Raw genomic sequence first — 26,635 nt, forward strand, 5'->3', positions numbered from 1 at the left:
AATTAAATAATATATCATATAACTAAACCTTATTCATCAAATGTAAGGAAGGCGCATTTACAATCAATAGTAATTATTTCAACAAATTCTTTAAGTTAAAAGTTCCCAAAAAAAAGATGAAAGATTAGTATTTGAACAAATAGAGATTGGTAAGTGATGATACGCAAGACATTATATGTATACTTTATTCATATAATTTATAAATGGCTGGAGCATGTTTAAAGTTACCCATTATCTATACATGACATGCAAGATACACTTAAAATGCAGCATCACAACAACATTGAAATGAAGCTCATTTGTCCCTCTAATCTCAAGAAGGGTCAGAGCTTCAACTTAACAATAGATGCCCTTAGTACATTATTGTGCCACAATTTTTACCTGGAATAAAAAAGGGAGCAAGATACAGTAGAAATACATGAGATTTTTAATTGAAATCCATGTCACAAATACTCATTTGCTGTTGTGCTTCCTCTCAAATGAGAAACCACTGTATGCTCAACATCTCATTGTGCCTTTTCTTTATTGCAGCTTTCAAATATGTAGTTTTGCTCCATGATGATTCAGTTCCTAGGCCCCTGTGGTGTTCATAAATCTACCTACTATTACTACAGCTACAAGTGTTGGAACTTTAATAGTGCCAACTATTTATTTACAACTGATACAGAAGAGTTACATGTTTGCACCTGTTACTGTCCTTCAAAGTAGTCATCAGCATTGTGTAGAACCCATTACCAGTGATGTGGAAGACGTAGTGTACTATTATCAGAGCCTGTTCTGCTGATGGTGCAAATGGAGCAGTCTAAGTTATGGTGATTCTCATGTACAACTGTGATGGTGTTATCCTAATGCATTATGTTCCTCCACGGCAGACCGTCGATGCGCAGTATTACTGTTCATTTTTGGAGCATCACCTGCGACCAACTTTGCAAAAGAAGCGGTGACACTTACTGTGCAATCCACCCATCATTATGCATGACAATGCACGGGCGCATACAGCGCAAGCTGTGGTTGCTCTGTTCGGTCGATGGGAATGGGAAGTACTGTACTATCCACCATACGCCCCGGAATTAAGTGACTTTGATTTAATTCCGAAGATGAAGGAACCACTTCGTGGCATTCGCTTCAGAACTGTTCCAGAGATTCAACAGGCAGTAGATCACTACATTCACACCATCAACAGAACAGGCTCTGCTAACGGTGTACTACGCCTTCCACAATGCTGGCAACAGGTTCTATACAATGCTGGTGACTACTTTGAAGCACAGTAACAGGTCTTTTGTTTTGGTTATGAATAAATAGTTGCCACTATATTAATGAATATTTTGAGAGTGGTTAAATACAGCAAATCTCCTGCTTTGAATGACCTATACAATGTTGCAAAAGGTTTTCTAATAATTTTATAAACCAATGACTGGTTGCTGAATATGTAAAATTTTACTGAATAGACTGCAAGATACTGATAGTCAACATACAAATGACAAACCTTGGTAGGACTGAGTAAGCAGAAATTTTAACATTAAATGAATTATTTGGTAATCGAGTTTCGGCATAAAAAAGGTTTCACAATAAAAGTGAGGAAAGTAGTATACATCACTGGCAATGTATTGTATGTTTCCACTAAACCCAACTGTCATGCAGTTCACTTGTTAATCAAATTTTTAGTTATTCTGTATCACTATGAAGTGATATTTCCATACAATGACTTATACTGAAAATTTCAGTTTTTTGATTTTCTGACTACAAAATATAAAATAGCTATGATATACCAATATCTTGCAGTGTGGGGTTATTTTATTGTTATTTAAATCTCTGTACAATTTGAAAAGAAAATGACATCTCACAGATACCTAAAATTCTGTTTCAGTCAGTTAATATCTCACTTTTGATGGCCAAAGTTATGGAGAAATTAAAGTACACTTGTGGTAACATAAGCAATTTTCTTTTAAAAAAGGTTGATGAAAAAACCAACACAAAAGCTACCACAGAATAACTATTCTTTTCTTCATTATACCAGAAATTTTGGGAAAATTTACAGATATCAATAATCTATTGCCATTGTAAGAAATTCTGTGTCAAACAGTACTTAACAGCTTGATTGACTCGTGCAGTACACAGCTATTTCTACTTCATAGGAAGCAGTATCAACAGCATGCCAAATGCTAGATTTTATAGTGCTTAATATAGGCTGGTTATAATTAAACTTTCACTACATGACAGGGCCCCCACGGAAAATGAGTGCTTGTGGAAACATTTGTAAGGACATGCAGAAGAGAAATCACGAATACACCTTAATTCCCATATGAGAGGGATAACATTTGTTAATCGCATATTGTCTATACATTCCAAGTTACAAACGTTGTTCAGTGCTATGACCATCTGCACCCACAACAGCCTGGAACTGCAATTGAGATACCATTTCACAACTGATTGCAGCACTTTTCAGATGGTGAACTATGGAATGTTCAGCTGCTCCCAGGAACAATTCCCAAATTGTCATTAATTCTAACTTCCAAATCATGTTCTTCACAACCTGTGTGGAAAGAGGACCTCTCCCTATTCCTTTAATGCGTGGATAGTCACAAAGAGTTGTAGCAGTATTACTGCTGTTTTGATAAAACAGCTTTACGAGGAAAGCCCTGCTCATCTTGTCCAGATCATGTTGACTATCGGCAACTGTAATGCACACTGATGTTTGTGTTTCAATCCTATATCGCCATCTCAGTACTGGTGCCTGACAGCAAGTTCGGACACTAACACTACTAACACCACAAATCGTGCCGGTTACACTCGCATTGTGAAGGAAGTGAGATCAGTTGCCCATCTAGCAACCAGATTAAATCAGCTGTGGTGAATGCCAAAATAACACAGTAGAAAAGGATATGGCCCACTCACCATAATTGTTCAATACGATCTTGTCAAGAACCGCATATCAAACTCTTCAACTTTTCTCTCACAATGTGTAATTCGGTTACTATTTCCCATAGATACCATCAGGAAGAAGAACCATCAAAAATGTGATACAATTGGAAGTGTGTGTTAGCAAAGAGAATAAAGACGTCAAGCAAATTTTGCTCACTGTACTTATTAATATATAAACTGGCATATACTATCTGTCCTCAGTCCTCCGACTGGCTTCATGCGGCCGACCACGAATCCACCTCCTGTGCCTATCTCATCGTATCAGAGTAGCACTTGCAGCCTATGTCCTCAATTATTTGTTCAATGTATACTGACCTCCACCTTCCACTACAGTTTTTACCCTATACAACTCCCTCCAGTACTCTGAATGCTATTCCCTGATGTCTTAACACGTGTCCTATCGTCCTGTTCCTTCTTCTTGTCAGTGTTTCACGTAAGTTCCCTTCTTCGGTGATCCTGTGGAGAACCATCTCATTCCTTTTCTTACAAGTCCACCTAATTCGCAGATGTCACCCTTGCTTTATCTGTCGTGTGTTAATTTGTTTCCAAGATTCAGAATTCCTCAACTTTAGTTACTTCATGATTCTCATTTTTGATATTAAGCTTGTCACTATTTTCATTCCAGATACATCTCATTATTCTGTTGTTCTTCAGTTTACTCTCAATCCATATTCTGTACTCATTAGACAGTTCATTTCAGTCAGCAGATCCCACAATTCTTCACTTCACCGAGGATAGCAATGTTGCCAGCAAATCTTATTAATGACATCCTTTTCCCCTGAATTTTAATCCCACTCCTGAACCTTTCTGTAATTACTTCTTCAATGTGTAGATTCAACAGTACAGGCAAAAGATTGCATCCCTGTCTTATACCATTCTTAATACAAGCACTTCATTCAAAGCCTTCTAATCGTATTGTTCCCTGTTGGTTCTTATACATATTTTACAATACCCATTTTTCCTTGTAAGCTTACTGCTTTTTTCTCAGAATTTCAAACTTCTTGCATCATTTTACACTGCTGAACATTTTTCCAGGTTGACAAACCTTACGAACTTGTATTGATTTTCCTTATATTGCTTCCATTGTTGAGTGTAACATCAGGACTGCCTCTCTGGTGCCTTTACCTTTCCTAAAGCCAAACTAATTGTCTTCTACCAGATTCTCAATTTTCTTTTCATTCTTCTGCATATTATTCTTGTCAGAAACTTGGATGCACGAGCTGTTAAGTCAACTGTGTGACAATTCTCACACTTCTCAGTATGCTATACGTAATTATGGGGATGATGTTTTTTGAAAGTCTGATGGTATGTCACCAGTCTCATGGATTCCATAAATTAATTTGAATAGTAGTTTGGTTGCCACTTCCCCCCAATGATTTTAAAAATCGATGAAATATTGTCTACCCCTTCTGCCTCATTTCATCTTAAGTCTTTCAAAAGTTCTTTTAAATTCTGACTAATACTGGATCCCCTATCTCTTCCACATAAACTCCATTTTTTTTTCTTCTGCCATGTCATCACATGATAGTTCCCCGTCATAGAGGCCTTCAGTGTACTCTTTCCACCTATCTGCTCTCTCTTCCATATTTAATATTGGAATTCCACTGCACACGTAATGTTGCCACCCTCACTTTTAATGTCACCAAAAACTCCTTCGACTATGCTATATGCAAGTCACTTCTTCCGACAGTCATTTCTGTTTCAATTTCTTTACATTTTTCATGTAGTCATTTCACCTTGGCTTCCCTGTACTTCTTATTTATTTAATTCCTAAGTGACTTGTATTTATGTATTCGTGAATTTTCCTAAACGTTTTTGTACTTCCTTCTTTCATTGGTCAACTGAAGTATTTCTTCTGTTACCCAAGGTTTCTTCACAGTTACCTTTCTAGTACCTATGTTCATCTTTCCAACTAAGATTGCTCTTTTAGAGATGTCTTATTACTTTTCACATGAACTACTTAGTGTAACACGAGAACAATCAGTTTTTGACAATATAATGTAATTGCATAGATAAAAAATCTATTCACCAAGGGGCTGCAGAACACACACAAAAAAGAAGGTTGTAATTAGGCAGAAGGGTTGAAGAGGAAGGTGGGAACTAGTGCTACAACATGTCCTCGGTTCTCGCCACCAACCTGACCTTAATTTACCCCATTTTAGTATTCTACATCTTTCATTTTCTTACCTGTCTATTTTTCACCATCCCCCTCTCACTTCTTTTATGTACAATGCACTTAGCTTTCAACTCATACACGATGTTTTAGCAGTAATCTCTGTCTTGCATATTACCCTGTCTTGCAGCTTAAGGTTCAAGTTTTCAAATCTTGTCCAGTGTAATTCCCAACAATTGGTCTTTCCTTCTCATCCCATCTGGTAAATGTCGCCTGACCCACAGTTCTGGGTGACTTTTCCAAAATCTACCCCTTTCCCTAGCTCTCTCCTGTCCTTTTCGTTCACCTCTCTTCCTTTCCCTTCAACCCTTCTGCCTGAAGGAGGAGTCACTGACTCTGAAAGCTTGCCTAATGTGTGTGTGTCCTGCCACTGCTTGATGAGTAGATTTATTATCTATCCAATCACATTATATTGAACTACCTAGTGTGCCTATTCCTTATCACAGTATCCAAATCTTCCATGAACTTCACATGTGCCTTATCCTTCCTCAGTACTTCAGTAAACCACTTCATTCCACAGCAATTCTTCCGTATGATTCCCTTAAACTTCAGTGTACTCTTCTTCATTACTAACTTATGATCTGAGTCTATATATGCTCCTGGGTATGCCTTATCGTCCAGTACCCGATTTTGGAATCTCTGTATAACCACAATTTAATCCAGCTGGCATCTTACTGTGTCTCAGGGTCTTATCCACATATACCTCCTCTTGTGATTCTGAACAGTGTTCACTATTAGTAGTTGAAATTTATTGCAGGATTCAATTAGATTTTCTCCTCTTTCATTCCCTGTAACAAGCCCATACTCTCCAGTAACTTCTTCTTCTGTTCCTTTTCCTGCTACTCATTCCAGTCCCTAATGATTATTATATTTACATCTCCTTTTACGTACTGAAAATATGTGAGTATCCTCATATTTTCTCTCTCTCCATGTTCTGCTTACAACATCAGCAAGCTTTGCACTTCCCTTTTCCAACTTTCCTACTACATTCAGACTTCTGACATCCCACCTCCTGACTTGTAGAATGTCACCCTTTTGTCAGTTATTTCAACTTTTTCCCATGGTAACCTCCCAGTTGGCAGTCCGTTCTGCTTTGTGCTCACAGAAATTAAAACTGATGCATTAAAAAATAGGACAGATGCCACAAAAAAGCTACTCCTCTCTCAGCTAGACCAAGGGCTACTTCACAAAATTTTGGAGTAGCTATTGGTTCTCTATAATTTGCTGTCTCACTATTTCGGTTCAGTGTCTTCTAACTAAATTCAGACGTCAACTGGAAAAGTATACTGAGCTCCCCACAGTGACATCACAATATTGTTAAAAAACTCATTTAATAATAATTACATTGAAGTAGTTTCAAATCTGTTGCTAATGAGTAGTATCAATCCATCAAATGAACTTTAACAAAGCTAACCAATAAGAGTGAACTTCCCAGCTACAGTAGTTTAAGCCTGTTAATAAAATCTGGAAAACTGTGTATGTGAAGTGGACACTTTCTTACAAATGATGAAAAAAGAGAGCATTAAATGTATTCAATATCTGAAAAGGAAAGATTCTGCCTTTGCTGGACATGCTCTGAATTAATGTCTTTTTTATTATAGTGAATGTGATCCATAGCTGTAAACTCTTGCTGATGTGTGGACTGTCTGTTTAGCCGTACGTTATTTGAAAATGATCTAGAAATCTGAAAACCTGTTCATAATTAACTGTAAAATAAATATTACTGTGGGACATTGATACTGGTATTTAAGTTTTTAATATATCTGTGTCCTTCCAAGCACTTACAGAATATTTAAAAAATGGGGAAGAAGAAGAAGAAGAAGGAGAAGAAGAAGAAGAAGAAGAAGAAGAAGAAAAAGAAGAAGAAGAAGAATGTTGGTGTCACAATTTTGTGAGCTACAAACATTAAACACTGCTTGTTCACACTAGAAAATTCAACACTTTGTCCAGTATAAATTACTCATTCTGGATATATTTTGGGTGGCCTGCCTCAGTTGCCTTGCCCTATATACTGGTAGGTATGTCCACTTTGGCTGCATACAGGTTTAGGTTCAATATGCTATAAATAGAAAAATGCAAACATTCTATTTATCTCTGCATCAATACCCAATATGAAGATGCTACTTCTTGAATACAGCCAGTACGTTCCTTTCGGTCCCATTAGCTACAATATGTCAAACAAAATGGATGGGGTTGGGGAGGACAGTTATATGTGGAAGTACATTATGTGGCAAAAGTCCCTGGATGCCAATTTCTGTTTGTTCCAAATGTGCTGGACACACAAATCTTTTTTACTGCTGTTATAGTGATATCTTTGTGGGAAGTCTTTCTACTAAGTTTAATACAATGAAGATCCAGTTTTACTGTATTATTATTTTTGGACACAAAAACCTTGTGACTAGATCTTCTAGTTCATAACAAAGACGTCAGTTTTCTCCACGTCAGGATTATAGATGGACAGGTTCTGCATTTCAGACTGGTTAGTTGGACCATGATGCACTGGTCCTTGCTTTGTGGAGATTAGCATTATTTAACTGGTATATGAAAGGTGTGGTTTAAAACTGTTGCCCGACTGTGTTTAGTTAAACTAAATACTCTGAGGTTTTTTTTTGTCATCAACTTTTATACATTAAGGTGTTTAAAATTATACTGCCTATCCAGCATATATATATGCATAGAAGCTCTCTATGTAAATTGTCTAGATTACTGGCATAGGTGAAAGATTTTTGTATAGCAAAAGGAAGACTGAGGCAGGAATAACAACATAAGAAACAATGAACACCAAATACAATCTTTCATAAATAAAAAAAAAAAGCTTTTGCTAGAAGCTAAAGAAAACAAAGAGAGAAAATGATGTATAAAAAAAGATAAGAAATGAACATAAAAGAATGAACTACTCACCTTTGTTGGCAAGGGCTTCTACAAGAAAGTGTGGGAACAGAAACAGAAGTAACTTTCTTGTTTCTAATAATATTATTACATACAGGGTATCAGGGGCTCCCACTAATGATTCCTGCCTCCCCCCCCCCCCCCCCCCGCCAATAACTCTGCCATTTTCTACCTCATTCCTTGGCTTCTCAAGAATGACTGTAGTCTCAAAAGAATTTTAGACTTATTTATAGCCTTTGTTACTGATGCTAGTCCAAACGGCACTCATCAAGTTGAATTATTTTATCTGACTAAGTAGAATTTGCAATTCGAGGTATAGTATTGTATAACAACAAAAACTACAGCTCACCAGTTTGCTCTGTTGAACATCAATAAACAATTTATTTGATTGACCATCCAGTCAAACAGGCGGCCATACAATCCCTTTGCCATTGCATCTCTTGCAGCATAAGCCTCCTTAACAGTGTTGTTGCGGGTTATTGTTTCCCCACGTGTTACAACACTGTTTGATGTCAGAGATTCAAGCAGATCACTTGGTTCTAAGCCAAGGAGACGAGAAACTAGAAACAGAGCAAAATAGAATTACTCTTCCAGGCAAGTGTAGACATAAATGCGACTTTATCACTTTAACCACATCTTTAAGCTCATATATAGCATGGACAGGAGATAGATGCTACTCTTGCAACAATGTGCAAGGAACAAAATACAGAATACACCAGGATATTCAACATCTAGGTCAACAAAATTAGGTAATTAATCTAGCACTAATCCTCATCATCATTTCTGTTGTAGCTATTACATTCAAATTATTAATTATCTTTTAGAATCAACTTATCATAGGTTTGTTCAGATATTCTGTAAGCCTCTAGCAAATAGGAGACTGAATTTTGTTATCTGTTTACTCCTTCCAGTTCCCCATGGTTACTTATTTTATTTTCTTGCCTTTGATTCACTTTTTGTATTATTACTTTTCAAGTTATCTACACCTGGCTAGTAACAACAACTTCTAACTCTTGCATTACTATGCCAGTACTGTGCTCAAAACATGCTAATCATACACTCTGTTTGCTTATTAATTTCATTATTTATTAGTCATCCTGGTCTTTACGAGTCTCTTAATTATTAATATATTTCTCAATGTGGAGCAAAGAATAGTTGCTGTCTCGTGCCACTCCAGACTGTCTTGGAAATTGTATGTGGCCCAAACCTTGAAGACTATTTAGGATATTTCATAACCACCACCATCTTCTGCTTCTTCTCCTTCTTCCTTTTTCATTAAGTTTTAACAGTGTGGTTCCTCAAACATATTTTTCAGTAGCCAACATACCTCTTCTACTGTGCCTGCATTTGAGATGAACAGTATTGAAAGAAAGCACTATTACAGTAAGAAATAACTTTTTTTTTTTTTTAAGTTCATATAATTGAACATTTCACTAACAGAAAGACCAAAACCATAAGCTTACAGTGTGATGTACAGTTGTTATGTGCTACAATGATTTACAAAACAATTTCAAATATTAGGCTAATATTTAAACAACACAAATATCATAACAACTTCCACAGAGATGCATTCACAAGAAAATATTTTGTTATAGGAACAACAATGATTCCTTAACAATGTCTCACAATGATGTGGTGATCAAGTAGCATGTGCCTCTGCAGCAGAAACTAGAACATACCTATGTGATGTTCTGGTTCATGCTTTGGTGGTCATGAACAAGCAATGTAAGAAAACAGCTTGGATGGATGAATGAAAGAACGCAAACTAATTCACAGCCAGAATAAAGAGTCAAAGTCATCATAAACTAGGGAATAACAGTCCAGTAGTAATCAACACAAGTCCAAATGTAACAACAGGGTCCTTTATTGCCAAATTGTTGGCGACATGCTGCTAGAGCTTCATACAAACAGATAAACTGCTTCTGGCTTGTTGCAGTAACAATTTCGTAAATGTAGTGTGCTAGAGGGTTGGCTGATCGATGTTATTTACAGAGTCCTCTACTGGCGCAAGGCCCATTAGTATTAGTTGTGGACTCCACACTGTTGTCGCTGTCTGTCAGGAGCTCAAACCTCTCCATGTCTATGCTTTCCAGACAACATAACCAGTGCCCGAACCGTCCACGGGTGTATTGCTCGTCCATAGTGTCCAACATAACCAGTGTTCCGACATTTTTATATACACAAGTTCACCACTGCACCCTATCAGATACACAGGTGGTGATTTTATACTTTTAGATTATGGTAATTAAGGGTGCTTGTACCAGCATGTAGCAACCACAGAGCATGGTTCATCAAATCTCAGTTCATGCTAATCCTACATTATTCCTTATGAGTGCTACCGTATATTTTTCTAGCTTCATTTGGATCTTTACATTCAGACCTGTGTATAACATCAGGCACTATCTGAGGCTCTCTTCACTATGTCAAGTGGTATTCTTAGTGGTGCTTCTATTTTTCTTGCCACTTTCAGTAAGAAAAAACAGAGTATGGAGTTGATTACAATAACTTCCTTCTGTCAAACATTTATACAGCTTTCTTCTCTTGATGGAGAAGCTGCTTTAAATATTCAGAACGAGAGAAGTCAGATCCTATTTTTAAAGCCTCTCAACTAAATAGGTAATCATTTTTAGACCATAGTGTTAATCTTTCTTTCAGTCCTTCACTTAGTTGCTTCTGATATGAGAAAAAGTTTAGCATCTGAAATACAAAATGATTTATTTACAGTTTGCTTTTGAGTTAATTTTGTCAAAACTTGGCTAGAACAAGCATCTTCTTACTGGAGGAATGAATGACAGGACTTGTGTGAAACACTGGGACACTAAGGTTTTGTATGAAAAATAAAGTTATATAATTAATTTACTACTTTTTTGCAGACTTGTCTACAGATCAGGTAAATATTGAAATTCATTTGTTGCAGTACTGTCAGATTCTGTTAAAGGAGTCAAAAAGTAAATGGTCCAGCCTGTCTTCAATTTTCAATGGGATGCATTTTTTCCCCTCTGGTATCAAGGTACAACACTATAGTGCAGGGACTTCAGTGTGTACCAGAACTACAGATATGTACCTTTAGATAAACCATCCACAAATTATCGATTTGTAACTTTTTTGAAGTGTTAATGAATACTTTATGAATATCCCTTGTAACCTTTAATAGAGAAACTTTTATAGTTTCAATTTAAAAATCACAAGCAACATAAATAAAAGTATAATTATCTGCATCACCAGGGATGAGAAGATGGCAATAGGAAGGGTGTCTCAGACAGATTTGTGGTTGAAACTAATTATTCTGTGCAATCACTTCATTGCCCATTACTTGAACAACCAGCTTAATGATAATGAATATTTCATGAAATTAAATTGTAACCAACATTTTTCGACTATTGTTCAATGAAGTACACATATATAAAAGGAAATATGTATGTTTACATTAAATTTTAAGATATAAACATATTTCATTGTATACCTCTATGCAGCGGTGCCAGGTCTATCACCCTGCTTTTATTGTCAGTGTTGTCCTGACTAATAACTTCCCCGAATTCCACATCACCCAAATGGAGAACTGCAGCTATAATCCTATAAATAGTGTCAACTTCTTCTTCACGAAAACCAAGAAGCCTAAATCCTTCCTTCACTTGATGGAATCTGCTTACATTAGTCTGAAACAGTTATTAATGTGTCACTTAACATACATTATAGTATTTGAAAATATGTATATTTTATGGTCAGCTTCATTTAATTTTTATTCATTCCTTTGTCTCTTTCATACAACGTTTGTACAAATGATACATTATAAGTTAATACAATGATGTAGTGCACAACATGACAGTTGGACATTGCAGTTTTAGTCCCAACAGATATAACTTTACAAAGTACATTTCTGAACAATAGTAATTAATGCTGGGACAGAAAAAGCATGTTTAGATTTTACTGTAGTGATTTGTTAAGAAGCAAAAGGGTCAGTTCATTTTCACTGGAATTAGATACTTACACAAGCAAGTAGGATAATGACAATGTTCCAGTAGTAATGGGTATACATTAGATTTGACTTTGCAACTGTTTTCCTTGAATTTATCTCTCTATTAAAACTATTTTACAGTGTTGTAAGTATATACTTGATACTATCACCATACAGTTTCATTTTGTGGGTTATTACTTGTAGCTGACTTTCTTCTTAACTTCTATACAATGCATCCAGATTTTTTTAGTAATTCCAAAATGTAATGGAAAGGAAGTGGTCAAATTTTTCACTGCCTTTCATTTACTTAGTCAGTCAAGGATGGAGTATAAGCAACAGTCTGTATTATCCTGCACCACTGATCAGAGGCTAGCAGTACATGGACTAGGGAATTACTGTCACATGTATAGGCTGGCGTTAACATCGCACCATAGATGGCTGTGTTTGGAGTGGCACCATGATAAGGAAGCATGGAGTGCTGATGAATGGTGTTGCACTGCATTGAGCAATGAATCATAGTTCTGTGCTACCCTGGATGACAACTTTTGAGCAATGAAATTACAGTGAACCAGACCTCTGTTGCTGCTTACCGACACTGATAAATATCAATGGGGACAGTTGAAACTGTGTGCCCCGACCGGGACTTGAACCTGGGATCTCCTGCTTACATGGCAGATTCTCTATCCGACTGAGCCATCAAGGACACAGAGGATAGTGTGATGGCACGGACTTATCTCTGGCGTGCTCCCTGTGAGACCCACATTTCCAACTTATTGTCCAAACACTACATTTATAGTGCTCCTGTCTCCTATACTGATTACTTGCAGCAATCTACAAACTATCTACCAAGAGTTTGAGCAAATGAGTAGATAGAGCTTCTGCCTTGTAAGCAGGAGATCCTGGGTTCAAGTCCCGGTCGGGGCACACATTTTCAACTGTCCCCTTTGATATTTATCAACACCTGTAGAGCTACAAAGGTCTGGATTTCACTGTAATTTCAATCTCCAAGAGCTGCATATTCATACTGATACTTGTTAGCAAGGCTGGTGGTGACCTGGGGAAATTCTTTCCTTGTTTTGCAGAGGCCAGCAGGGTTTTGTGGGCATCTATCAGTTACGACTTAGGTAATGGCTGGTAGTGACTGAGGTAACTCTTGATGGCACAGTGATATGTCACAAACACCCTACATCCTCATGTGTTGCATCTCATAGTGTCATTTTTAACAAAACATGCTTTTACACACATCTGCCTGTGTGGTACTGAGATACTCTCATAGCCAACAAGATGCCCAGATCTGCCCCCAAGAGAGCATGCAGGACCAGTTTGAATGTCGACTCTGTCCGAGTGCCAGTATCCGGGATGTCAAGGACCAGTTACGAGGAGTGTTTTTTTAAGTAAGTACTGTTTTGAAATTTAAAAAAGATGTGCTAAGATATCTCAATAATTTTATTTTTACATGAAAGCCTGTACCTTAATCTACTTTCCTACATAATTTCCATCAATATTGAGGAACTTTTCATAATGTTGTACCAGTTTTTGAACACCCTCCTCATAGAAGTCTGCCGCCTGACTTGTTAACCACTGCATCACCACTGTTTTGATTTCATCGTCTTGAAGATGCTGACTCCCCAGGTGTTTCTTCAAGTGCAGGAACAGATGGTAGTCACTGGGCGCAAGATCGGGACTGTATGGAGGATGATCTTGAGTTTCCCATTGAAAAGATGTGATGAGATCTTTGGTCTGATTCACCACATGCGGACGGGCATTGTTTTGCAGCAAAATGATGCCCTTGCTCAACTTGCCACGTCTTTTGTTCTGAATTGAATGGCGCAGATTGTGCAATGTCTTACAGTAAGCTGCTGCATTGATTGTCTCATTACGAGGCAGAAATTCCACAAGTACTACTCCTTTTCTGTCCCAAAAAACTGTGCACATGATTTTCTGGGCAGAAATTGTTTGCTTAAACTTCACTTTTCTGGGTGAATCTGAATGCTGCCATTCCATAGACTGTTACTTTGATTCTGGTGTGACATAGACCACCCATGTTTCATCACCCATAACAATTTCGCTTACGAAATCATCACCATCATTGTGGCACCGCTCAAGGAAAGTCTGTCTAAACGTTTGGTTTTGTGCGCATCGGTCGACATTTTCGGTGCCAAACGTGCGCATGATTTTCAGTAATTCAAGTGCTCGGTCACAGTGTCATACAAAACACTACGAGAAACATTAGGAAAGTCATCCCGCAAGGAGGAAATCGTAAAGCGTCTTTTTTCTCTCACCTTATTGTCCGTTTCCGGCACCAAACTTTCATTAACAACCGAAGGACGCCCACTCCGTTGTTCATCATGCACATTTGTGTGGCCATCTTTAAATGCTCTCACCCCACTTTCTTACCATTCCATCACTCATAACGTTTTCTCCATAAACTGCACAGATCTCATGATGAATATCGATCACTTTTAGGCCCTTAACACTAAGAAATCTTTTAACAGCCCATACTTCACAGTCAGTGGCACTCACGATTATCGGAGGCATGTTAAACACTCAGTACACAGCGTAAACAAGGAAGAATCAGACTGTAATGGTGTCAGTGCATAGACAACAGATGTAGGCACCCAGTGCACTTTTGCAGAACGCCAGCCACAGTGCTGCGGCCGCGGTGTGGCAAAACGGTACTTACTTAAAAAACACGCCTCGTACAACAGTTGTAAGCCAGTTTGCCTCAGGAGAGGGTACAATGGCTTTATGACACTCCTCCCAACTAGATCATTGCATGCATCCAGGCCAAAATCTTATGGATGTAAGACCACTTTACACAGTTGGAAGACAGAGAAGATTTTATTTATGTTAATAAAACATTTGTAATGAACTAATATGCAAGAGGAAAACTCTCTCCTTCACAACAGTAATTCCTTGAGCACAAAACAAATATAGACCTTATATATCTCAATTTTTAATACTTTTTCTCACAGTGCCTTTTGCTTCATAATGTAGTATCACAGCACAATAAATTCATAACCAATGGAAAGCAAAGACTGAAATAAATATGGTTCCCACAAGTGATACATGTCAAAATAGAACCCATTTCTAGGACTTTTAGTAAAACTGGAACAAAAATTAAGAAAAACACAGTTTTTGTTATTTGCATCTAGAAACATTGGAAATTTTTTTGTTTTTCAGTGTGTAATGGTCCTCATGTAACACTTTGGAATTTCTGAATGGCGAAGTGCTTATGCCCATTCTTTACAGTATAATTATACTGAGACCAGAAAAAGTAAATCAATAAAATATTTTCTAAAGGTAGTAGTAGATCATAAATTCATACACTGTATTCTCTCTTCATCTTCAGTCATACCTTCTTAGTTTCTGGATCTTGCAGGTCACCTCCAAGGTATTTATGATGTATCCTTAGAACTGGATCCAAATGAAACTCCGAGAGTCGACCTTCATGTTCTAGACCATCATACATGTAGTAAAATATATGGAAGTTACGTTCTCCCCTAAAAAAAACACAAAAATTGTTAACAAGGAGTGCAACAGAAAATTATATTCAGTTCTTTTATCAGGTCATCTGATGTAGCCCAATACTTACTGTGCATGCTGGCAAACACGTGACTGCTCCAGTAAATAAACTGCTATTCTCGCTCCTGTAACCTTGCCAGATTTCGTCATTGTCAAATCCAGGTACTTCCCAAATCTGGAGGAATTTGCATTGATCCCTGTCTGAGCATTTCCAAATGCCTCCATTATGGGATTCACTTGAAGAATACGCTCTTCCAAATTCCGATTAGGAGCCTGAATTTTGGATACTCTTAATCTGTTATACATTTAAACATTTGTAATAGTTATAGTGTAAGTTAAAAAAACTACTTACTTTTCCTAAATACACTAATTGCTTGAGAAGCAAGTTAGCACTTTCTGTTTTCCCTGCACCACTTTCGCCACTTATTACAATTGCCTGATTCTGGCGTTGGTGCATCAATGCTTGATACGCTGCATCAGCAACAGCAAAAATGTGTGGTGGGTTGTCTGACCGAGCTTGTCCTTTGTATCTTCTCTGCTCCTATTTAGATTAAATATCTGATTAATAAACAGGTGAGTTATTTGTTGCATCATGACAATAAACCACTATTTTTTATCTGCCACCCTTTTGATGATAGACCTCAGGAAGGACTTGTAATGACATTATACCTTACAATGAAGTACACTCGTTTAATGGTTTTGCATTATAATGCTGCACAGGTGAAGGTACTCAAATAACGTTCCTAATTTTGCATCTAGAAATAAATTTGTTTCTCCAGAACTGGGTCTCATAAATGTCCCTTCACGCAAGTGCCCTTCATAATTACTGACACAATCAGAAATTATACTCTGCATAAAAAGAAGTCTTAATAGATCAGAAGAATTAGAATTCAGCTCTGTTTAGTCAAGTTACTAGATGCAGAATCACACTGATAAAATGCCGTCAGATGACTGGTATTTAAAGATACAGAATCAAGAGTCAGCTTCTGGTGAACTGCAGCTTTCAGAATACCATATTTCTCTCATATCTAAGAGCATAGAACAGTTTGAAAGTTGTCAGTTATTTTACAAACCAGATTATTCACCTGTATCACAATTAAAAAAGGCCTTTATGCTTGTTTGATTTTTGCCCTTACATTCTTGTATGTCCATTTGAAGTCCTTTAAAGAAATTAACATACCTGGTCAGAATAAAGTCCTAGGTCCTTAAATGGATTAACAGCAACTAAAATATCACCTATGTAAGTGTATATTTGAAATTGTTCATATCTTCTCTGTAACTGCTCTACAATGCCATCCTGAAAAACAAACCGAGACCTTTAGATATTCTAAACCTCAACATAAGGATCAGTACTATGATATACAAGCAACCAAATGAAAACAAAATTTCTGTGTTCAGATTTTAAAATTGTTCATTTATGAATGAAATTAATACACTAATGGAAAATCCCGGATGGAATACAAGCAATGGAACGAATGAAAGATAATCACTCTTCATGTAGTGGAAGAGTTTAGCAGCTGATATACAAAAAAGAAACTGATTTGTGCTCTATGTGCCTGTCAACTGCTAAATGTTATTATTAAATAATGAATTGTTTGTGAAAGAATTAGATTAAAGGGGTACATATACTCCAAGGAGCCATATCTTTAGTTGTAAAATTATCCCCCCCCCCCTTCTTAAATTTTAATAGTACTTGAAATACCAAGCAGTTTCATGAAAAGTAGAAATCTCTTGCTTTAAAAAAATATTCTGCTTGTTTTTAAATTTGTAAAGCTGTTTCTATTGGATCATTACAAAATCACATTAAACAGTTGTTTGCATGCATGATCTATTGAAGACCTCCCTCAGCCTCTCAAATGTAGTGATAAATTTCACCATGTAGTTCATGGTTCCCTCCAACAGTGTGTAGCAAAAATCTAAAAATCAACATTCCCCCTCCCTCTTCATTTATTCCTTGCCTTCTGGGATCTTGCTGTTAAATCTCCTGTAATGTAAATTCAGTGTGCACAATATTAAACTAAACAACAAGTCATTGCTTTTCTATAGTGAATGAAATCTCTCTGCACTGATACCTTTCACTATTGCCGTAAGTGTTATGGCAATCCATATTTGAACTGAGAAAGTAACAGAAAGTTAAATATATGGAATGCTTTCTTCAATGTTTTTGATCTGAAAACAGTATACAGTATTGCACATAAAAGTATGCAGTAAATTGGTCAGACACAAGAACAATGATGAGCGTATGAAGAATCTGAAGACACCATGTAGACCGGTAGTTAAGAAATTTCTGTGTGGTGGATGAATAGAGACTATAACATAGCTCATGATGGGTATCATAGCATTAGTTCAATTCAGAGAATCTAAATTTCAGAGAATCAGGGACAATGCCTTAACATTAAAATAAAAGAATGGTACTCAGCAGAGAGAGAGAGAGAGAGAGAGAGAGAGAGAGAGAGAGAGAGCGACTGTGACTGCAGTAAATGCCTGAAAGCAGAAATGGAGTTAGAAGATATTAAGTCATGTGTATGGCACCACTCTTTCTTACAGAAAAAGCAACTGTGCAACTGTATAAAATGATACAGCCACTCCCAGACTCAGGATATCTCATGTCCAAAATGCCCTACTAATCCTCCTCAATAGTCAACATTCTGAACAGTTTCTAATTAGTACACCCAAACATACAACCACACTAATTTGCAATTGAACAATAAGACTGTCTATTGGATGCTTCTTGCAACAAATTACAAAGAAACATCTCAAACAAAATCAGAATTACTACCTACCAGTCTCTTCTTTGTATTTACTTTGCATACTTTACATCCTTGAAGGACTAACAATGTGCAAAATAAGGGAAAAGGCAACAACTCACCAATAGCACTAACAGAAAATGGTGCTCACTAGCTTTCAAGCTCTGGCTCCTTTTCTCGAACTGCTTTCTTTTTCTTGTGCAGCTGCTGAGTTATCTGCATTTCCCACTCCTGCCTCAAACTATCCTGTTATGTGTGCATATGCAACATTCTGTTATAACGAGTGGTTGCCTTTCCCTTATTTTACGTATCACTCCACCCAGGAATTTCCATTAATGTACAAAATAAGTTTCTTGTCTGTTTAATTATTCTACTACAATAATATGGGAAATCAACATGTTCTCCTCTGGCTGAAACTAATTAGTAACATCTGTCAGAGTGAAAGGGGAATAGCCAAAGGAATATTTGAGCTTTTAGGACATGTATATTTATTTTCTTTGCAATATAAAATAATGAATACTGTGTGTGATCAAAAAAGCGAAGAGGAAGGTTAATGTCTGTCTGAGTTGTTAGAGATGAAATAATGGTACAGAGGATGGAAATAATTGTGGCCTGCTTGAGGATCCAACCAATCATTTTGGGGAAACCACAGGTAATCTAAATTTAAGTTACAACAACCAGATATGATTCTGAAACCCAATACTGTTGAAAAAGAAACCTGTTATAGAAACTGTACTACTTCACTCACTACCGATGCAATTTCCTATTCCAAAAAACCTCCATGGGCAGAAAGGTAGTTCTGAGAGATGATGACTAATTTCTTTTGAATTTTCAACCTTTTTTCATGTATTTTTCATTCAGTTGATTCAGAAGTGTTGCAAAGTATTCATCAGTTATTATTTTACCCTCTGCATAATCCCTTTTGCATCAAAGAAATCCATATCTTTTCCAGTAACTGACATCACCTTCATATTTTTTTGCTGCAGGGCCACTGGTTCCCACTCACCACTTTCGTTGACACTTCCTTCTTGGCATGACGTGGTGAACAAATGTTTCATCAGCTCAAGGATAAATATTATGAAAAGGACAGATTGCTATTCACCATATAAAGATATAGAGGAGATGTTGAGTTGCAGACAGGCACAGCAAAAAGACTGCTACTATAAATGAGAGCTTTTGGCCAAAAGGCCTTACTTCATGAGAGGAAAGCCATTTGGCTGAAAGCTCACACTTATAGCAGGCTTTTTGTCATTTCTGTCTACGACTCAACATCCTTATATGGTAAGTAGCAACCTACCCATTTCAGAATAATGCTGTTATTCTGTCCTTGGTTTTCCATTGTTTGATTCAGCATAAAAATTAGTTTAGATGTTCCTGTATTAGATCATCATCAATATATATATATCAAAGATGATGTGACTTACCGAACGAAAGCGCTGGCAGGTCGATAGACACACAAACAAACACAAACGAAATTCAAGCTTTCGCAACAAACTGTTGCCTCATCAGGAAAGAGGGGAAGGAGAGGGAAAGACGAAAGGATGTGGGTTTTAAGGGAGAGGGTAAGGAGTCATTCCAATCCCGGGAGCAGAAAGACTTACCTTAGGGGGAAAAAAGGACAGGTATACACTCTCGCGCACACACACACACACACACACACACACACACACACACACACACACACACACACACACACACACACACATATATCTAAAAACAAAGATGATGTGACTTACCAAATGAAAGTGCTGGCAGGTTGACAGACACACAAACAAACACAAACATACACACAAAATTCAAGCTTTCGCAACAAACTGTTGCCTCATCAGGAAAGAGGGAAGGAGAGGGAAAGACGAAAGGATGTGGGTTTTAAGGGAGAGGGTAAGGAGTCATTCCAATCCCGGGAGCGGAAAGACTTACCTTAGGGGGAAAAAAGGACGGGTATACACTCGCACACACACACATATCCATCCACACATATACAGACACAAGCAGACTATATACAAAAAATTTGGATTTGGCTAGCCTTTAAGAAGGCTATTACTTGAGATGAGTTTCTGTCTTCACTAACTTCAGATGAGTTTAGTTAAGTATAAGACAATAGTAATCTCTGCTTCTTAAATGTGGAACTGCCATTCAGCACTTTATATTAAAGCCAAATTGCAAATTGTTTTCTCAGTCACTGTTTATAACTTAATGTTGGGGGAATGCAAGTTTTCATGATCTTCACAGCAAGTGACAATGGAGTAAACCTACCTAGAATGTTACTTTCAAGCTCTTACAACATACACTTTACCTAGCTGTATCTGTCTAACCATTATAACAGAAATTAACTAGCTTTTCCCATTTACCTCATTCCCTAACAAAAGTGAATTCTTCGTGCTGGAGAAGCATGCATACTCTATACAAATGAAGGCTTCTTTTCTTTTGTGCACATTCATTGGGTCCACAGCTTCATATATTACAAGGGAGGTGTGAATTTCACAAGTATTTGACTATACTTTCATTGTGTCGTATCTACTTTCATTCAAACACAGGCTAGTTATTTCTTTAATCATTAGATGAGGACCTATGAAAAGTAAAAAGAAAATCTCATATGAAAAATATTCCCAGTTAGTTTTGAAATCTGAAAAATTAATTTCTCAGTTGTTAACAAAACTACTGCAACATACAAAGGTGTGGTTTTCTGCCCAATTAAGGGATATTCTGTCTTCAACAACTCCCATTCAATGAAATATTGTGTGATAAGATAATGGAGGGATAGAGATTGGCAGGATCCAAGGAAATGGGGGGGGGGGGGGGGGAGAGAGTGCTCATTCAATACACTTTCTTTCCAGAGAAAAACTGGAACAAATCAAAATTGTGACAGATATAAAGAAAAACACAACAATTACTTGCCTTTGTAAACAGTGAGGACTTTTATAGCAACAAAAGTTTACTTAAAATATTATTGTAAACAACAATGAGTTGTTATTAATGAAAGAAAATTAAATGTAAGGGGAGCAGATGTAAAGCTCTAAAAAGAAATATATATATATATATATATATATATATATATATATATATATATATATATATATATATATATATAACGATGAATTACATCTTGCCTCATAACCACAACAAATTGCTCTAGTAGACAAAGTTACAAAAACATCCAAGATTGTGGATGTTTCCTCTGTTATAAGGTAAAATATGATACTACGATTGCAGCCTGTGGTTCTCTTTATTGCAAGCTGTCGTCCACCTATTATTTAAAGGCTGTACAGCATAATTATTTTTATGGAACATTAGAACAATAAAACCTTTAGTATTTTTTTGGTCATAATATATTCACAGTTATAAATAAAACACACACTTACGAGGTTCTATATTTACAACAATTTGCAGGAGGTGGTAAAAGTGGTGCACTCATCAGAAAGGGTAGTGCACAGTAAAACTTTTTACACGTGGACATGTACCCAAAAATTTTCATTTCAGGTTCTGACTAAAAGGAATCACATTAGAAGAAGTAGCAAGCTGAGAGAGGATGGGATGGATCAATCAGAAACCAGAACAAGACAGACTCATCAAAAGCAGGACATCTTATTGATGTTCTGTACGACAGGTCACTTTTTTCACAGCATCACATTTTTTGTTTTATTCCTTTCCTCTGAAATTTCAGCAAATTACCTCACCATTCCAAATGTTTGATGTTTAATGCTATCAGATATTCCAACAGTTTAACCTATCTGGTAATGATAGCTACTTTGCCATTTTTAGTCATGGCATACAGTCTCCCCCATTTCATAAGTGCAGTCAGTTTGCCTCTCATGAATTCTTTCTGTCTTTAACACAAAAATCTGCAGAACTACATTTATATTGATACTCCACACGCAATCTTATGAAATACTGTAGAGGGTTCTTTGCAAGACATTATTATTTTCCACTTCCTATTCCAGTTCTGAACAGTGCATGAAAAGAACAAGTATCAGTTTCCATACAAGATCAAATTTCTCCGATTTTACTGTCACGGCCATTTTATGAGTTACTGTAAACATACAAGAAAATAATATAGTCTTTACTCTTCATCAAATCCATGCTCTCCGAATTTTTAGAATAAACTACACCTTACGCACAACGCCTCCCATGCAGCAACTGCCACTGAATTTTAATGAGCATCTGTGACACTTCTGGGGTTGTTAAAACAAATCTGCAACAAAAAATGCCATTTTTATTTGGATCATCTCTATCTCCACTATTAATATTTTCTGGGATGCGACCGAAATTTTGAGCACTACTTGAGTATCGGTCAAAGGAGGTTTTATAAAATATCTCTATTGTGTATGAATTACTCTTCTTTAGGCTTCTTCCAATCTATCTTTGTCTTCCATTTGCCTTTCCCACTGCTAGTTTTATGTGATGATTCCATTTTGAACTGCTCATGACTCATACTCCTTAATATAGTCATGTACATGTATCTGAAGATCCTTCTTGAAAATGGGAATGACTGCACCTTCCTCCATTTGCTTGGAATACCTTATGCTCCAGTGACCTATGGATAACTGCGACTACAAGGATATAAAAGTTCTTTCTCATAATATACATAAAATCCAAGAAGTATCTCATTACGTCAATTAGCCTTGGCTGTATTGAGTAATTTTTGTTATTTTTTGTTCAGTCATTTTTACATTCATATGATGGTAAAAAGACTGACCCTCATCAGTGCAACAACATCAGAAGGAATTTAATATTTTTATCATATCTGTGTCATCTCCACTCTAGTGCCAGTATGATCACTGACTTTATTCATGATCTAAACTTTTTAGGTTTCTTCTTCAGACCCGCAGACAAAATTTTGCTTTCAAATTCATTGAATGTGTCTCCTATAGCTCTATTTACACTCACTTAGACTTTGTGTAGGTCATTCATTAACTCACTCACTGTGTTTTGGTGGTCCTATCAAGAAGGAGAACCTTCAGGATTCATCTGATTCAGCTTTGTTAAACCTGCTACACAGATATCAACTTTCAAATACAGCTACTGAACCACACCAGATAGCTCCTATCTGTCACAATGTCGCTCAACACATATTTTGCTGAAGTGTATTGTAAGATATTCTTTCTTTCTTCTTCTTTTTTTTTTTTTTTTTTTTTTTTTTTTTTTACACACTGATATTCAACATTTTCAGCTGCAAAAATCTATGTACGATTTTGACTGCTCACCTAAACTGACTCTGACCCCTGGCAGTAAGTGCATCTTGATTGTAGGTATCTGTGTAACAGACCCCACATCATCACTTTTTGGATTGAGGAGAGCCTAAATCCTGCATCATTTTACAGTGCCCTAAGTCGGACACTAGTCGCCAATATGTAGAATATTGACAAGTTTTTGTTTCGTTCATAGTTCTGAATCTGTGCAAAGGAACACTGTGGTTCAATCCATTAAGAAAATATTTCTCCATACAGAAATATGAATGGCTACTGTGAATTTTTCAGATCGATTGCAGAGTGCTTGCAAAAATAGAAAAAAACCAGCTGATGTAAACCCTTAAATTTTCGGCTGGAGGCTAACTTTATCATCATTTACATGAAAATATGGAAGAAGGGTGACAAAATATAATTACTGATAACTGTATCTTCAACAACTGAATCACTAAAATTCAGTTATGAGTAAGTGATCTGATGAGACAAAAGTGCTGTAGAATACCTAATCAGCTTCATCAGCGGGAAGGTGAAGACAATGCTCAAGTAAATAAGAAGTCATAATCAATGAGGTACAACAATAGTAATGAGTTTATGAGTGTCACACCAGAGCATGCCTATCAACAACAACTTGTGTTGCGCCCCCCCCCCCCCCCCCCCGAACAATACATAAATAAAACTAAACAACTTATGACAAATTTCACATTGAAATAAAAAGCATTTTGAAGTTATTAAATATTCCTTCATCACAGGAGAACACACACAATTTTAGACTATTCTCTTTTCAAAAGTGTCGTCTTAAATAGAATAAATTGCATCTGTATGTTTGAAGCAGTTTCATACAAAAAATGTGCACATTATTCAGAGCTGAACATAACTGTGGAATGAAAAAAATGAGCGCATATCTGTGATAAAATGATGTTAACCTCTGATAAATGTTTGAAGCCATAAACTTTTAACAAATTAAAGCAAAGTAAAATATACAAATCAAGAAATTACCTCAGTGAGAATATCAAGAGCAGCAAGATCATCCATATACATTTTCTGAGGCTTTGATTTGCGATCAGATTTCAGTTTTCCATGCTTTGTAGTCACTTCAGGTTGTCTATGTGTGCGACCTTCCTTTCTTTGCCTTTGAATCTCAACTCTTAATTCCCTGCGAACCTTTTAGAACCAACAAATATTAACAAATATGGAAGCAAGCCAAGATAATTGAGATATGCCTTACCAAACATTTTAATGATCAGGCAATTTCTTTCCATTCATTTAGCTTTTTTGCTTGTGAATACATTACTTTTATTTACTGCTTAATACACATTTGTATCAAAATAATGGCCAGTATGAAAGACATGAGGTAACTCACTTTTTCAGCAACCAATGCTCCTTTCTTCATAAGAGGATGTTCCAACAGCTCTCTAGCAAATGGCCGTTGTTCTAGATCTTTGACTAAACATTCACTAATAAAGTCAGAAAACTGCTGACTATACTCATCAGGACGGGCAAGAGAGGGAGGTGGGATGCGAGGAATTTGGAAAAGAGCTCTCATTGGATGTAAATCAGAGAGTGGTGGGTCACCTTCTGCTAGTTCAATTGCAGTGATTCCAACAGACCAGACATCACATCGTGCATCATATGAGGAGTCCAGCTGTTGCTCACAAGCTATCACCTGAAATCAAATGCAAAGGTTAATTTAAGAAAATGAAATGAAATGTCTCATTTGCTGTACGTAACTCGATGTAATATACCAAGTGCCTTTTAGATATCTAATTATAATAATTAATGATCCTATGTATGAAAATCAAAATATGTGTGAACTATTTACAATCAAGTTATTTCATTTAACTTACTTCTGGTGCCATCCAGTATGGTGTTCCGACAGACGTATTTCGTCGAGCAAGAGTTGCTGCTAGATGTGATGATACACCAAAATCTACTAGCTTCACATGAGCTTCTTCTGTCAACAATATATTGTGTCCTTTAACATCACGATGCATGCAGTGATTGCTGTGTAGATATATCAAAGCCTATAAATAAAATTATTCACCCTTTATTTCACTGTGATTTATTTACAACTGTGGCTTAAGAGAATACTGTGTTGAACGAACCTGAACAGTCTCATGCAGAATATAAGCAATCTGTTCTTCAGAAAGTCTCTCACCCCGATGTTTCAAGCCCTGAACCAAGTCTGTTACAGATCCACCAGTGCATAACTGGAAATGCAATGATGTGAGTTATTCACATCTGCATATAAGAAAATTTGTACAACTTTCCTAAATGCTCATTAATATTTAGGACTGAGTGTGAAAAGAAACAACAAACAAAACCACATAAAATGAGAGAGAATTTTGTCGTTTTGGAAATTTGTTAGGTGGAATTTATATTTTAATTATAATCACTTGTTTTTACCAGCAGTTTTAGTTATCAGTTTCAATAGCCAAGTCTTGTGTCACTTCTGGGAAGAAGACAGACAATATGACTGTTTTATGTTTCAGATTTAAGGAAAAACAGTTGTGCTGACTAGCAAACTATAGTGTGTATTTTACATATTCCATTGTGCTCAATAATTTCAGATTTCCACAAGCTTAATTACATCTAAACTAGGCATGATTTAATAACAATTACAGTGATAGATACTGAACAGCACATACAATAAAATCTTTTTACCTCCATAACAAACCATAGCTGATCTTCTTCTGGGGTAGAGCCCCTTTTCAGAAAAAGTCCATTAAAGGATGGTATATTAGGATGCAAGCTCAGGTCTTTCAGAATAAGATACTCCTCCTCAATCTCCTCAATGTTATCTGGCACATTCTCCAAAATTTTTACTGCTACTCGATGGCCTGTAGGAAAGATTTCAGTTACTGTCTCATGTGAACACATATCAAATAAAGCTATTAAAGCATAAGATTTACTTATCAACACTTAGCAGAATGATATCTCTACAGCAGCTTAATATTACTATAGGGAGACAATGATCATTCTGCCAGGATATACAAGAACTATACCCTTTGGGAAGTGAGGTACTGTTGAACTCCTGAAACTCCTAGTGCCAGAGTGCCGGTGTTCACCTCAACAGAAGTTAATGTGACCTCAGCAGTCCAGTTTACCAGAAACTGCAGTATAACGAGGCTACTGGTATGAGAAAAGCCAGTTAGTAACAGTGTGAGGCAGCAAATATTACTGCTGTGTACAAAAGTTTAATGTTAGTATGGTTGTGCTTAGAAATAACTAGAGGAATTTC

The 26,635-nt window shown here is 36.6% G+C and overlaps 1 protein-coding gene across 3 annotated transcripts in view; it reads right to left on the bottom strand.

Annotated features, from left to right (window-relative positions):
• The window catches only part of LOC126259349 (myosin-IIIb-like), a 610,509-nt gene that overhangs the window by 61,555 nt on the left and 522,319 nt on the right, over positions 1 to 26,635 (bottom strand). For all 3 annotated transcript variants that reach the window (XM_049956066.1, XM_049956067.1, XM_049956065.1), the window contains 11 exons: positions 26,059 to 26,234; positions 25,500 to 25,604; positions 25,242 to 25,418; positions 24,758 to 25,060; positions 24,394 to 24,558; positions 16,645 to 16,761; positions 15,817 to 16,005; positions 15,535 to 15,737; positions 15,298 to 15,442; positions 11,448 to 11,640; positions 8,334 to 8,544 (listed from right to left, as the gene is read on the bottom strand). In XM_049956066.1, coding sequence (XP_049812023.1) covers positions 8,334 to 8,544; positions 11,448 to 11,640; positions 15,298 to 15,442; positions 15,535 to 15,737; positions 15,817 to 16,005; positions 16,645 to 16,761; positions 24,394 to 24,558; positions 24,758 to 25,060; positions 25,242 to 25,418; positions 25,500 to 25,604; positions 26,059 to 26,234 — 1,984 coding nt within the window. The remainder of the gene's footprint in view (positions 1 to 8,333; positions 8,545 to 11,447; positions 11,641 to 15,297; positions 15,443 to 15,534; positions 15,738 to 15,816; positions 16,006 to 16,644; positions 16,762 to 24,393; positions 24,559 to 24,757; positions 25,061 to 25,241; positions 25,419 to 25,499; positions 25,605 to 26,058; positions 26,235 to 26,635) is intronic.

This window comes from Schistocerca nitens, chromosome 5 (assembly GCF_023898315.1).
Source record: "Schistocerca nitens isolate TAMUIC-IGC-003100 chromosome 5, iqSchNite1.1, whole genome shotgun sequence".
NCBI lineage: Eukaryota > Metazoa > Arthropoda > Insecta > Orthoptera > Acrididae > Schistocerca > Schistocerca nitens.